The sequence below is a fragment of the Perna viridis genome, chromosome 4 (assembly GCF_037379345.1).
Source record: "Perna viridis isolate PV_CMFRI_1.1 ecotype Kerala chromosome 4, ASM3737934v1, whole genome shotgun sequence".
In the NCBI taxonomy this organism is placed as follows: domain Eukaryota; kingdom Metazoa; phylum Mollusca; class Bivalvia; order Mytilida; family Mytilidae; genus Perna; species Perna viridis.
The window spans coordinates 2,112,878-2,128,219 of NC_142448.1; the positions used below are offsets into that span (position 1 = coordinate 2,112,878).

Consider the following 15,342-nt stretch of genomic DNA (forward strand, 5'->3'; position numbering starts at 1 on the left):
TATGGCATTTTGAATCTTATTTTGGTGAGCAAAAATAAATGATAATATTATGAAATGTATGTAGATGGGATTAGAGGCAGTGCAAGAAGAAGAAAGGCAGAAAAAAGATCAACAGAATGAAGAGAGAAAGAAAGTATTGAGAGGACCAACTATACACAGTGCTGCCAAGATAGGCAGTGTTAAGCGGGTTCAAGAACTACTGCAATATTTCCCAGAAATGGTTTCGTAAGTAATTTTTCACTTTTAAGCACATGGTAAAACAGTCTTTCAGAAAAGTAATTTTAAAGTTGTGGTGTAGTTCTTCCTGTTTGAGTTTTTGTATTCCTTTTTATAATACCTACTTTAATAATTTGAAGGTTTATGTCCATCAAAAAAGGATTACCAGATGATATTATGAGAACAGATTTTTTTTTCAAACTTTGCACAATTGTTGAGTACTATAGATTAGAGATCCAATGCGGTTTTAAACTTTTGCCCCATTTTTTTGTTCTGATATTGATAGTTCTATACTTCACAGTAGGGTGTCATTCCTTATATTTTCAGGTCCAGGGATGAAAAAGGTATGACTCCATTACATGTGGCAACAAAGAATGGACAGATGGAGGTAGTTAAATGGCTTGCTGTCAATGGATCTAGTCTGAACGAAGAGACACCAACAGGATACACACCAATACATCTGGCAGCAATGTCTGGCCATGTTAACTGTTTAATGGTAGGTGTTTGGGACATTAGGGGATACACACCAATATATCTGGCAGCAATGTCTGGCCATGTTAACTGTTTAATGGTAGGGAATTATATGAGATTTGGTGAGTTCTACAGTGAACTTAATCAGTGAGATGATACAGAATTTCTTGCAGAAATATCACATCATGTTAATTTAATAGCATGACTTTGAAACACATATTTTTATGAAATAGTGTATACCTGATAAGTTCTTCTTCTGCAATATGACCTTTCTATTTTTTTCTTGAAATAAACTTCATTGTATTTGATACAATGAACAGTAAGTAAAGACGGAGATTATATTCAGATGTAGCAGAAATAATTAGATTTTTTATCAATATCTATTTCAGGTTTTAGCAGCTTTAGGTGCAGCTATCACTTGTAGATCTGCTGATAAGAAAACACCTTTATATCTAGCTGCTATGGAGTAAGTACTGTTATTCATTAGTGTAATTATGCGATAGGAAATATCATTAAATTGCCAGGGTCAAACTTACTTTCTAGATTGGAAGGTCCAGGACTTTTCCAAGTTTCAAATAAATGGACCAGTTGAGGGAAATCATAAGTCCAGAATAAAGTGTCCATTTAAATGGTCCAGGACCCAGGTAAATCAAATTTCAAATGTTTTTTTTTGTCAGAAGTTGAAAGTCTTAGATTTCGGACCACACTGAATTTGAACCCCTGAACTCAATTGTCACTTAGTTTATATTCTTGTCACTACTTAAGATCAATTAGAATTATTTTTTTTATTCTGTTTGAAAAGTTGATACTTTCTAACTGATTTTCTATATGTGTAGGGGACATTTAGAATGTGTGAAATGGTTGATTGCCAATAGAGCTAGACTGGACGTAAAGGATGATCAAGGCCGTACACCAAGGCAGATAGCTGAACAATACCAAAACCGTTCAGTGGCAGAGTTCCTTAAAGTATGTGAGGAGGAAATGAATGACCCTAATAGTGGATTTGCTCAAATGAGAAAAAATGAAGACAAGTAAGAAAATATTAATTGAACTGTATCTATTTTTATTGTGGTATCCACTGCTTTTCCACAGGATTTAATGGTTCTACCTATACTGAGTATTTTAAATGTATTATTATAAAGAAAAATAAACTATATACTCAATAATGAGATATATTTTTACAGATATAAAATGAAGACAAAAGTGGTTAGTAAATTTGCAATTTTTTGTGATCATACTTGACATGGAATTATTCTGCTAGTCACATAGTTCCAAAGCCATTTTTTACTTCCAATTGAGGCTTGCATGAACCCAACCAGCTAACAATCTAGTGTGTCCTTTGCTAAACCTTTCTTTTTTAATAGTTGTTATTTTGGATAATAGAGGGGCCTGATGGATTATTTTCGTTCTTCATGATCGCCACATTTTCGCTATTACGATTCGTTTTCCTACAGATTTATTTTTCCTGATTCGTGATGAAAGCATTGTACCTGAATCTTTTCATTGGAGTTTTATGTTCGTTCTACGTGATTGAGACATATATTTCGTTCTCGTGATTTTTTCTTTTCATTACGGAAATAAAGAGTTCCATTGAGTTGTCTTTCTTGGCTTAAAAAGTTGAAGCGGTGCGATTTAATTTAGAACCTGGGAGAATTCGACACGTAAACATGTAATGAGCTAGTAATGTATTTGATTGTAGCTTTTTTGAACCAATCGACAACACAAACAACCAGCTTCTGAATCTCTGTTATCGAGATTGATTGGGGATACTCTTTTTATATTTTCATGATCCGTGATCATGGAAATTTATTTTCTGTGAATCATGATTGACAAAAAAATCAACTCGTGAATTGTGATGAGACCTCCCCATCAGGCCCCTCATAATAGGGTATGAAACACTTTGCACAAACACTGGGAAGAATATATATAAATCAACCTTGCACAGAGTTACTTGTTTATATGACACATTAACTGTTTGTTATTTTAGTGTTAATGGGAGTTCCAGTCCAAAAGGATTTAAAGATATGTGGAAAGATGATCAGGTAGTCAAAAATATAAGGAAGTTATCTACTCCTGCTAACAAGAGTTATCTTCCTTTAATTTTGTAACTACTACATTGTACCTAGCTGCATGAAACAAAGTGAAAGGGAGTTAAAAACATAAATAAATACATAGAAATTCATGTAGTTATTTATGTTGTATCTACTGTTTGCACTAAACATACCAAAATGGACATGTTATTACTTTATTTATACATTCCACTGAACCAATATTTATTCATGATTCTTGCATGCCAAGACTACATGGAATAGTTTGGTAGATAACTAGGATGTCATATCCCTGAAATTATATCATTTGAGTGTATGCCGATGAGTTATCAACTCTGAAATAAAGGCAAACAAACAAATATCGCTATATATGGTATGTTCTGTACAGATGGTAGTTCAATTTTGTTAAATTTATATATATATATTGTATACTGGTAATATATTTCTCTTGGAATTTTGTATTCTAGTATTCTGTTAATAACAACCTCCATGATTTCTTCAAATATGTCCATATTATTCTAGTACTGCCATGCAATTTTAAAGACAAATAAATTGTGTTTAAAGAGGAAGCTAATTTCATATTGACCTTTCAGTGTTAACTACGAGATAGTAGATAAGAATGTGTGGAGCATACTCAGTATACACTTCCACAAGGAAGATTCTTTTGTTCTACCCAAGTCCTACCTTGCAGAAGTGTTTACATATATTGACCATGCTCATAGACTTAGCATGAAAGGGTCTATACATTTAACTGAAAAGTGTTGTGATATATTTAGTTCAGTTATTTGTATATTTTTTTACTGTTCATATTAGTAAACATGACCATTAATGCCCTCAGGCCTTAAGATGGAGGATTGAGGATTATTAACATTAAATTGAAAAGAGTGGTGCATTATCATCTTAAATAAAAACCATAATCTGAATTTAAGATTTATCTCAGCTTGAATACAAAAAATGAGTGTTGTTAATCTAATGTATTTTGCTTATGTTTTTTAAATCTAAATTTGCAATGTTTTTCAAAAAATAACAAGTTAAATGTTTGCATCATATATAGAAATTCCAGCAATAAATACATTCCCAAATTATAAAGTGTTACCATAATACTTGTAATAGTACATATCTTCTTGTCTTGTAGAAGCTAGCTCTCTCTGCTTATATTTTCATGCTTATATAATTGATTTTCAGAAGCTGGCAACTTCAGAGAGCGAAGAATCAGCAGATGAGAAAACAAACTCTAGTCAGAAAGAATTAGAGGTCTGAAACCCTCCAAAAAATTTCGCACAGATCCTCACTTGTACCTCACAGCACATGCTCAGTTTTGTCCTACACCAACTTGCATCGTTTTTTTAGAATCTATTTTCGATCCCTTTGCCTATTTGTATGTACATGATGATATTTTCTCTACTGATCCATAAATCTTTGTTAGTTTTAGCTATCACTTGGTGTCTGTTCTTCTCTTTGTTAGTTTTAGCTATCACTTGGTGTCTGTTCCTCTCTTTGTTAGTTTTAGCTATCACTTGGTGTCTGTTCTTGTCTGATGTTCATAGTCTTCCATTAACATTTTACAAAAAGTTACTTTTTTTTTTAAACAATGATCTTTGAAATTTGTAGTTTCAAAACAAAATGTGTATTTTTTGCTATCAAAACATAGTGACCACAAACTTATAAAGACAACTTCAGTCTTATATCACTAAAACTTACAAATAATGAATAATAGATAGAGAAAATTTAAAAGATGCTCCATGTGCTAAATTAAAAGTTCTACATTTTGGAGAGGGGGCATTTGATGAAAGTTGAAAAACCAAGGCCTGTAGGAGTAACTGTCCTGTCACAATTACAATTTTTGCTCGTTTTGACTCATATTTAAAAAAAATATGGATAGGGAATAATTGTAAACATGTAAATGTTTAGAATTATGATAGCTACGATTAATTCAACATCTTTTATGTATGACAACTTTCTTTAGGAGTTTTGTTGATTTTTTTGGGTTTGAATTTGACAATGTTTGCCTGCTATTGGACAGAAAGGGGTAAGCAGGTAAACTGCAAAATCATTACAGTGCTACAATTGTTTCAGTTTTTTTAGGAGTAGTCCCATTATGACCTTTAGGAATTTGATTGGTTAGTGTAACAATAAACCCAGGAGAGTGATTCAGGCTCTTCGTACCATCTTCTTTTGTTACAAGTTGGCTTTTATCGAAGTCCAGTTAAATATGCTTCCTTTGAGGAGAATATAGCTATGGAAACAGGATTTAAATTATAAAGAAGTTTATTCTATATGAAAAATGAAAGATGACCTTTATTTTGAGCAAGTTAGACTGCATTTTGTTTAACGACATTTACACAAATATTTTATGTTGCATGGTTACATTCTGTATGTAGAATATAGTCACATTGATTTGCAAACTTTTAATGATAAAATGCATTAATTTACACAAATTCAATATTTTCAATGTTCATTTACTGAAAATAAACACAGAAGCAAGTCATTCTCATTCAGGCAAAATTTTGTGATAATCATTAATTTCCTTGAAAAATTTGTAATGTGTATAATCAATCCTGCTTTACTACCTATATATATGTGTATGTTTTCTTTATTTTCTAGGAAAAGAAGAAAATATATGAAGAACAACAAAAGCAGATGGAGAAAAAAGGAGAATCATTTTTAGATAATATAAGACATGAACTTAGTCCAGAACCATGAAACTGTTATCTATAGGTGCAGGCTAGTTTTTACAGTTGTTATATTTGACTTTAAGACAACTTGCCAAAGGCTAGGAATAGACAGATGATAAACCGTTGTTATATAACTTTGTTAGAATTATTTTTCCATGTTTATAATTTGTTACATAGATATTAGCTGCTACTGCCAATGTTTCTGGTTATTTCACAGGTCATTGGTGACTTGTTATGTTTCTGGTTATTTCACAGGTCATTGGTGACTTGTTATGTTTCTGGTTATTTCACAGGTCATTTGTGACTTGTTATGTTTCTGGTTACATTAGAGGTTTTTGTCATGGCAACTTGTTTCTGGTTACTTTATAGGTCATTGGTGATTTGTTATGTTTCTAATGACATATGAGGCCATTGGTGACTTGTTATGTTTCTGGTGACGGTAGAAATCATTGCCATAATGACTGGTTTCTGGTTACAGTAGAGGTCATTGGGGATTTCTGTAGTGTCTGGTATGATAAGAGTTGGCAATAGAGGTCATTGGTGATTTGTTTCTAGTGACATTGTAGGTCATTGGTGATTTCTCTTGTTTAGTGAGGTTTGTTTATCACTGAAAATTCCTGTAGTAATAAGTATCTGATTATGCAAGTTTCTAACTTGAGAGAAAAATTTATACACTTTCTCTTAATGGATTTTAGATGTTTTTATGTTAATATTTTAGCTTTTTGAAAATTATTTAGAAACATCACATTAGTTGACATTAGATATCAAATCAGATGTAGACAGCACTCTAACTGAGCCAAAACATTTTATATGAACTAATTTTCTTGTTTTAAAAAAAAATAGAAATACTGATTGCATTACTTTTGTTTTCTTTGTTTTTGTCAACTGGTTATTCAGTTGTTTAATGTTTTATAGATTGTATGTACAATGTGAGGATTGATGTTTGACCATATATACACAATTAACAGTAATATCTCTTCTATTTCTATACATATCAGTCTAGTTTGTTGGTTATACAAAACATGATTATATTTGTTATTATCATGCTCAGTGTTCTGGAGCAAAAAGTAGGAATAGATGGTGGTGATGTATACTTATAATGGAAAGGACAGAAAATCACATAAAAATAGGACCCAAGTCTGTTGTATACCCTGGCAATATATATACTAATTACAACAATATCTACAAGAAAAAATGAAATAAAGTTATTTGGTTTTTGTGCAAAATAAATCTTTGAGAACAATAAATAGTTCAATGATGATATTCTATAGAAAATACTTGGGATTTTTTACTGTCCTATATTTCATAGGACTATAGTTGAAAATTCGTGTGAATAAATTTTAATTGTTGTTATGAGGCCTTAAAAGCAAATCTGTGATAAATACAATGTAATTTTAGTTTGCTTTGTTTAGAGCTTCAGAAATATGTAGCCATATTTTCTTTTTATTATAATTCAAATGATTGTAAGCATTATTTAACACCTTGAAGAGAGTCAAGCCTTTCTGAAAGATTAATCCACTGGAATACTGCTTAGTTTATTATCAATCTAATTCAACAACAAAAAATCAATAGCTTGAACATGTCAAATTGAACTTGTGATTTGGAAGGCACATATATTTTTTAAGAAACAAAATTGAATAGAGATTTTTAACATGTGAAAAATGTGAGTAATTTTTTAGTTTTTAAATTAACTTGAATGCTCACACAAATATGATTTATATTAGTTATATGTAATGAAGGTGTGTCTCTTTACAGGTGTTGTTGTGGAAGATTATCCATTCAAATAGATTTGTAACTTTTTCTCCTCCTCTTTTCAATATAATATCTGGTAGATTAAGAAATAGCATAATACCTTAGGTCAGGTTGAAAGTTCTTGGAAATAGTTTTTTTTAATGATTATCATATTTTGTTTTTCTTAACCCTGTTTCAATTCAGATGCAATAATACTTTCCATCAATATTCTGATACTTGACCACAATTTTTTCTAAACCTTCATCTGTGAACAATATCGATACAAGTAGCAGGAAATATTTATAATGTTAATTGTTTTGTTGATACATGTAGTTGCTTGTTTTTTTTTGTCAGCTGTGATATACATTTTAGATATACTGTTCATTGAATGATCTGGAAATAAACAGTTAAAAGTCTTATCTGTCTCCATTAATGTTATAATAATAAGAATCGCCTCAAAAGCCAGTATTCATACCCTTGGACTTAGACCCAACAAGTACAGATATAGACTGTATGTCTGTCTGAATCTACTCTGGGACTTAGACCCAACAAGTACAGATATAGACTGTATGTCTGTCTGAATCTACCCTGGGACTTAGACCCAAAAAGTACAGATATAGACTGTATGTCTGTCTGAATCTACCCCGGGACTTAGACCCAACAAGTACAGATATAGACTGTATGTCTGTCTGAATCTACCTCGGGACTTGGACCCAACAAGTACAGGTATAGACTGTATGTCTGTCTGAATCTACCCTGGGACTTAGACCCAACAAGTACAGATATAGACTGTATGTCTGTCTGAATCTACCCTGGGACTTAGACCCAACAAGTACAGGTATAGACTGTATGTCTGTCAGAATCTACCCTTGGACTTTGACCCAACAAGTACAGATATAGACTATATATCTGTCTGAATCTACCCCGGGACTTAGACCCAACAAGTACAGGTATAGACTGTATGTCTGTCAGAATCTACCCGGGACTTAGACCCAACAAGTACAGGTATAGACTGTATGTCTGTCTGAATCTATCTCCAGTTAGACTGTACTATATATACACCATTAGTTAACAGAGGTGCATGTCATTTAATGTGTCTGACCTTGCTGACCTTGCTGCTTTGATTAGAGCATCAATGTGTCTGACCTTGCTGACCTTGCTGCTTTGATTAGAGCATCAATGTAAAGGAAAGGTACACTTTACACTTAAAAGGTATAACAGACAGAAGCAATAATACATACCGTCTCTGAAGACAAGAGTATACAAATGTTCCAAGGAGACTGAATCACTCACGACAACCATGTTTTTTTCACAGATCATAAATCTCCACCTCAGTTCCATGCAGGATACCCCTAGGAACATTCATACAAAGTTTGGTTCTAATTGGTCTGGTAGTGTCAGAGAAGATTTTTAAAGAAAATAACATTTAAAATAGCAAAAAAAAACGTAGAAAAAGGGCAAAAACTCCAATATGGCTGAACTGATTAAAACGAAAATTTGACCACAGATAGATCTCATCCTGCTGGACACTATTACCATATTTCAGAATTTAGCTAAACCTAACAGTTTTTGAGATATATATGAAAAACTACTTTCTGACCCTTATGTTCTATTTTTAGTAATGGTAAACATGTTTTTTCAACAGATCAAAAATCCCAACCTCAGTTCCATGCAGGATACAACAAGGAACATTCATACAGGTTCCAAGTGGTCAAGTAGTGTCATAGGAGAAGAGTTTTGAAAAATTGTTAATGACGATGACCATGAGACGCCAAATGATGGCAATAGCACAAGGAACAAAAAAGTAACCGAAAGGGTCAAAGTACAGAAAGTGTATTACAGTTCCCACATCATATGAAATATTATTGCTTACATGAAAATTTGACACTTTAAACAATGAGTAATCATACACTTGACCATATTTTAATATCCAAAAATGTTGAAGCGGTGATTTAAAGAAAAATTACTATTACATTATTTCAAGGGAGATAACTCATTTTCACGGTTTTAATAAGGTCTCACTTAACACTTCACGTCAGATACCACCCCAACCCCCAATGTAGTACTTAAAACACACTGAACCTAGATCTATGCATTGTAAGTGCATAATTTGTGCATATATACTTGAAAATATATTGTACTAAATTATGTATCAGTTTAAACTCTCTGTACTACCACATAGCTGAATAAAATATGACAAAAAATCTTTATTTAACAAATATAATAAAACAATACATTATGCATAGTAGTAATATTGGGAATAAATACTTGACAAATACTATAAAAGTACTAATTAAGGTCACATCAAATTAATTCTCTGGTTCTCAGCTTCATTTAAAACTCATCCTCATGACTTCCTTTCTCTATGTAAAATGTAAACAGCTCATTTATTACTATATTTGTTATTAAGGTAGAACACATCATATATATTTTTACAGCAACAGTGAAACAGGTATAGTTGCCACTCAAGTCAATCCTTTTGTCATGTTATCTGTAACTCAAAAAGTAATCAAACTGTGCAGAGTTTTAAACACATGTTGAAAAAGATGTACACCTCCTATTAGAGAAAGATTTGATTGGGTGACACTGACCCAGACATGTTATTAGTGTTGACTGTCTAAAGATTTGCCTAAATTTTCTGAGGATTGATGTTGGATTTTCAATGTAAAAACACAGATCACCGAGTTAAATTTTGAAATAATTGAGCCTGAATTGGAGCATTTTTTAATAAGATTCTACATACAACTAGGTTATAAGTAGAATTTAATATTTCTCCAACAATTACAAAGAATGGCTTATAGATTTTTCTACTCACCTATGTAGTTATCTAACATTTTAAACAGAAAATGTCGAGTCAATGAATTTTTAATACTAAAATTCCCATCATATTTCTGTAGAACATTTTCTTACTAATTATTTCCTTTCTGAAAAGAACTTTTTATTAATATAGGCTAGTTATTTTGACATTAATAAAGAAATATAAACAACTCCATTAAAAATACATATGTTGGTACAAAGCAAGGTACTAAAAAAATGCTCCATTGAAAGATAGTAATTCTAAAGTAATTATTTGATCTGCAGACACAAAGCAGAAGTCTCACACGTCCCCACTGGTTGAGACATCAACCACAATTACAATGTATCATCAACAGTTTTGTTTGTGTAGTGAAAAACCAATCAAGTTTAGCTTTCATAAATTATTTCTTTAAATATTACAACAAGTAAAATGAAATGTGTTTTTGACAGCAATGTTTGCAAAATCTATGTACATGTATTTCTACTTGAGTTAACTGGTTTAACATGTTAACATGAGGCTCATAGGCAAGGTCTAAAATAATTATACGTATGATCTACCTTAAAAGAATAGTCTCCTGTCTATTCCTATTATAGTTGATAAATTTGGATGAGAACTATAAATTTTACTTTCTATGGCCATAAAAATATTCATAACGACCTTGAAAGCTATTCATTTGATTTAAAACAGAAATTTGATTTTTATACTCCAGGTACTTTGATAAAATATATTGATTATTTTCATTAAAATCTTGAATATAGAATGTCATCAAATCCAAAACATTATGAAAATCCAATCTTCACTTCAGTAAATGTTGTAGTATCTTAATTAAAAACTTCAGATTCTATTTTCAGTAATTTGATATTAAACATGAGCTAGTCACAGTATGGTGAGGGAACATGAAGTATGGTGAAGGAATGTCAACCCAATGTAATTGTTACATTTTCCTGGACATGTTTGTTCCACTGCCCATGATTTTAAAAATGCAGACAAGGCAAAAAATTAAGTGACTATATATACATAATTATATACTGTTGTTAATACTAAATAAAAATGACTGAAAACATAAAGATATGCATTAATAATAATAAAAAAATTAACTTCCAATGTTAATTACTATTGAATTTCAAAATCTGTAGCCTAATATAACTAATACAATGATTCCATCCAGACGTTTTGATCTCTTCATTCCTTGTATTTCAGTTCAGTGATAACCATTGTCTGAAACCACTTCCAATAGATAACATTCATACAGAGATCAAAAATATTCCAAGAATGAACATAAAAACAAAAATAAATATATAAAATGGAATGTAGAAACTAAATAAACCTGAACAATAGTGGAGACACTTCACAGATGGGACTTAGTTATTTATTGTAGTACAGACAACTAACAGTCGAACTGCTTACATTTTTTGTACTCTCCTCAGGTTTACAATAGACAAGCTGATAAAAAAAACAACATAATTTTACAAGAAACTGCCCAGCTATTTATGTAACATGATTCATTTATAATTTTCTTTCACTTAAGAATTGGCAAAAATAAATATTTTGTCTATTGAAAAATCGTGCAATAAACTTCATGCAATAAACAATATGCACATGGAAAATTTATGAAATTTTTCAATAGTCAAAATTATTATCATAGCCAATTCTTATAAATTAATTTTAAACCATATTTTTATCTTTAAACATCAGAAAAGTAGCTCTGAATTTAATTGAATTTGTCAATATTTTTTTTTATCCATTGAGATATAACAAAATTATTTTAACCAATCAGATTACAGTATTTATCTCAAATTAGCTTACGGGGTATTTCTCTTTAATGTAAAAATTATCAAATATATAAAATGCAACTACAGTTACAGGGAACCTATTTATTTCTCCAAAGTTGATTTCATTTTAAATTTACGATTGTACAATAATTTAGACACACAGTAACAGCCAAACAATGATTTTTTTTAAGAGTCAGTGAACTATCATAAAAAAAACATACAGGAAGAAGAAAAAATAGTAGTTCCTAAACAAGAAGAAGATAAAAATAGTAGTTCCTAAATAAAATTGTTCTATTTCTTTTGATGACGTCTATTCCTTGTGTTTTGTGTCAAGTTTTCTACGGATGCTGATTCAGCAAGTGCCCTGGTAAAAATTTTTTTACCTGTAAATAGTAAAAAGATAATTCAAAATAACTGTTTGTTCACAAATAATTGCAGTTTTGACACTTTTGGCAAAAATGTTATTCAAAGTTTGCAATATTGAAAAAAATATTCCATTATGTGAATTTTAACCACTGCAATAACAATGCATTTGTAATTTTTGCAATAAAAGACATCAGAATAATTTCTGTACTTAATGTATGCAGAATAAACTTTGAGAACTCTGAGAAAGTGAATGTGTGGAAAAAGATCTGCTGCAAATTACAAATTAGTTAAGCAGTTTAGAAGTCATTAAAAAACATTTGATTTATAAATAGACTACAATTGCTTGAAATAAAATGTTTATCAAAAGTTCCTCCTGTGAGGATGAAAAATAAACCAATGCAATAAACATAGAGTAGTAACTAATGAATAAAAACAAAGAATAAACAATAGTGTTAATTATAGACAGTAGACAATTGCTTACTATTCTATACAATCTTAATACCCTTAAACCAGTCAGGTACAATTTTGTATTAAAATGTGATTGATTGATTGATTGATTGTTGGGGTTTAACGTCCGAGCAGCAATATTTTAGCTATATTCAGACGATGAACATGAAATGGATGATAAAATGAACATACAATGATAATGAAATGAAAAATGGAATGGGACACAAGGACAATGGGGTCGACAAATTTTGATTGCCACTGGAAATAGGGAGAGGTGGGTAGGGTCGGGCAATTTAGCCTCCTGTGGCGGAGCCCTATGGTTCCTACTCCGGGAGAATACCACAGTAGGGTTCTTTAAAGTGCGAGGAACGTGGCATCTTTCCCAACACGGTGCACCACTATGGTTTGCTGTCAGGTTTTCCGTATTATAGCCTGACAACTCCAGCATGTAACATGCCTGGGGTACCCCATTCCACCACCTGGGGCACACATCCCAGTTGTTCTGTGGGCAGAGCGCCCTAGCCCATGGCTAGGGTTCTGAGCACTATTTAGTCGCCTTTTACAACAAGCTCAGCGCTGCTGCAGGCCTATTCTTTTGACACTCAGAGTATTAAAATGTGAGGTCAGAATACAAATACACAATTTTGTATTGAAATGTGAGGTCTGAATACCAATACACAATTAGAGTTACAATGTCATACTGTAGATACAGTACATCTAAAGAAATATGTTTCCAAGTTGAGGAAATCTCAATACAGTAACAATGTCATAAACAGTAATTCATTCTGAAAAAAAAAAATGATGTTATTTTATACAGAACTCACAAGATATTGTCATTGTTTAGACCTAAATAGATATGATGTCAGAGTGTAGAGAACTAAGATACAATGTCACACTTTGGAGAACTCATACAATAGAGACATAAAAAGAAATGCATTTCCAGCTTGTGGAAATCTGAAGATAAAAAAAGTCATATACAGTTAAGAGGTTCAGAAAAGTACATTCAACCTGTCAGAAGATATTGTCCTTGTTTAGCCCTAACAAAAGATATGATGTCATACTGTGAATATCTTATAAGAGATACAATGTCATACTGTGGAGGTCTCAGGTGAGATACAAAGTCTTAATGAAAACCTTAGAAGAGATACAATGTCATACTGTGGAGATCTCAGGTGAGATACAAAGTCTTACTGTAGAGATCTTAGAAGAGAAACAATGTCATACTGTGGATATCTAAGAAGAGATACAATGTCATATTGTGGAGATCTCAGGTGAGATACAATGTCTTACTGTAGAGATCTTAGAAGAGAAACAATGTCATACCTTGGATATCATAGAAGAGATACAATGTCATACTGTGGAGATCTCAGGTGAGATACAATGTCTTACTGTAGAGATTTTATAAAAGAAACAACATCAAATATGGATATCTTAGTATAAATACAATGTCATACTGTGGATATCTTAGTAGAGATACAATGTCCTACTCTGGAGATCTCAGATGAGATAAAATATCATACTGTGGAGGTCTTAGGTGAGATACTATGTCACAATAAGGATATCTAAGAAAGATACAATATCATACTGTGGAGAACTATGAGGATGTACAATGCTATTCTGTGGAGATTTTAGAAGAAATACAATGTCATACTGTTGAGATCTCAGAGGAGACATAATGTCACATTTCAGATATCACCAAAGAAATACAATATCATACTGCTCAGATGAGAAAATGTCATACTGTAGAGATCTCAGAAGAGATACAATGTCATACTGAGGAATGTGGAAAACTCAGATGAGAAAAATGTCATACTGTAGAGATTTCAGCTCAGAAACAATTTCATACAAGACAGAATGTCATACTGTGGAGGTCCCAGAGAAGAAATAATATCATACAACGGAAAGTTCAGAAGACAGAATGTCAGACTGTGGAGATCTCAGATGAGACACACTACCATACTGCAGGGATACCAATAGATAAAAAAATGTTTAACTGAGTCACTTTAGAAGACAATAATGTCAATATAGATAACACACAATGTCAATAAGACAGGAATAACATTTATAACAACATGCTGAACAAAGCTAGTGAACATACCACTGAAAAATTAGTCTTCTTCTACAATAACTGAAATTTATTTTTATAAACTTATCATAAATGGTAAGTAAAATAAAAACTTATCATAAAGAGTAAGTAAAATAACTAAAGTTAAAGAGATAGGAAATAAAATATTCTATACTAACAAACTTAAAGATGTTAAATTTGACCAGAGATCATTCCATCTATATCATCAAACAGTCACTATGTTAAACTTGATTTTTATAAATCCTTCTATAAGGATGTGGTCTATGCATACATATTACATTTATAGTCCATACATGCTGTTTATAAAACCAAAAGCAATAAATCCTTCACAGCTAGCAAGCATTTAACTACACATACACTAGAGCTCAGCGAGCATTTACTAATAACTTGTCTGGAATGATTTAGTTCTCTTTTTGTCAGTTAGGAATTTTGATTTATTTAGCCATACAACAGGAAAGCATGACTAGTACAGCAGAAAGAACATTTGTCTATGTTTTTGTTATAATTTTATTATAATCTCCAGACATTGCTGGCTCACTGTCTGATGGAAGATTTATAGCACTCAATGTATCATAAATCTTATAATACATAAACATTGTATGGTTCATGGCGGATTTAAAATAAGTTTTATGGAGGGCAATGGTTAAAGATAGAATTCTGCTGGTAATTTAGAAAGTTCAAAACTTTTGAAAAGACATTTGAGAATGAAAGTATGCGGTAAATATGAATAATT

General features: G+C 31.6%; 2 protein-coding genes across 13 annotated transcripts in view; one reads left to right on the forward strand and one right to left on the reverse strand.

Moving 5' to 3' along the window:
- The window catches only part of LOC148618422 (uncharacterized), a 33,669-nt gene extending 26,112 nt beyond the window's left edge, over positions 1-7,557 (forward strand). For 3 of the 8 annotated variants that reach the window (XM_088577323.1, XM_088577325.1, XM_088577326.1), the window contains 7 exons: positions 65-225; positions 544-712; positions 1,077-1,153; positions 1,524-1,718; positions 2,675-2,729; positions 3,921-3,989; positions 5,340-7,557. In XM_088577323.1, the coding sequence (XP_088433449.1) occupies positions 65-225; positions 544-712; positions 1,077-1,153; positions 1,524-1,718; positions 2,675-2,729; positions 3,921-3,989; positions 5,340-5,438 (825 nt within the window). In that variant the 3' untranslated portion in view covers positions 5,439-7,557. Of the gene's footprint in view, positions 1-64; positions 226-543; positions 713-1,076; positions 1,154-1,523; positions 1,719-1,871; positions 1,894-2,674; positions 2,730-3,920; positions 3,990-5,339 lie in introns of all 8 variants that reach the window. The other 5 variants (XR_015921371.1, XM_088577324.1, XM_088577328.1 and 2 more) reach the window with 5 other exon arrangements.
- Positions 7,558-11,835: 4,278 nt separating this feature from the next.
- The window catches only part of LOC148618423 (transmembrane channel-like protein 5), a 33,644-nt gene continuing 30,137 nt past the window's right edge, over positions 11,836-15,342 (reverse strand). For 3 of the 5 annotated variants that reach the window (XM_088577333.1, XM_088577334.1, XM_088577335.1), the window contains exon 19: positions 11,853-12,093. In XM_088577333.1, coding sequence (XP_088433459.1) covers positions 12,002-12,093 — 92 coding nt within the window. In that variant the 3' untranslated portion in view covers positions 11,853-12,001. Of the gene's footprint in view, positions 12,094-14,621; positions 14,652-15,342 lie in introns of all 5 variants that reach the window. The other 2 variants (XM_088577336.1, XM_088577337.1) reach the window with 2 other exon arrangements.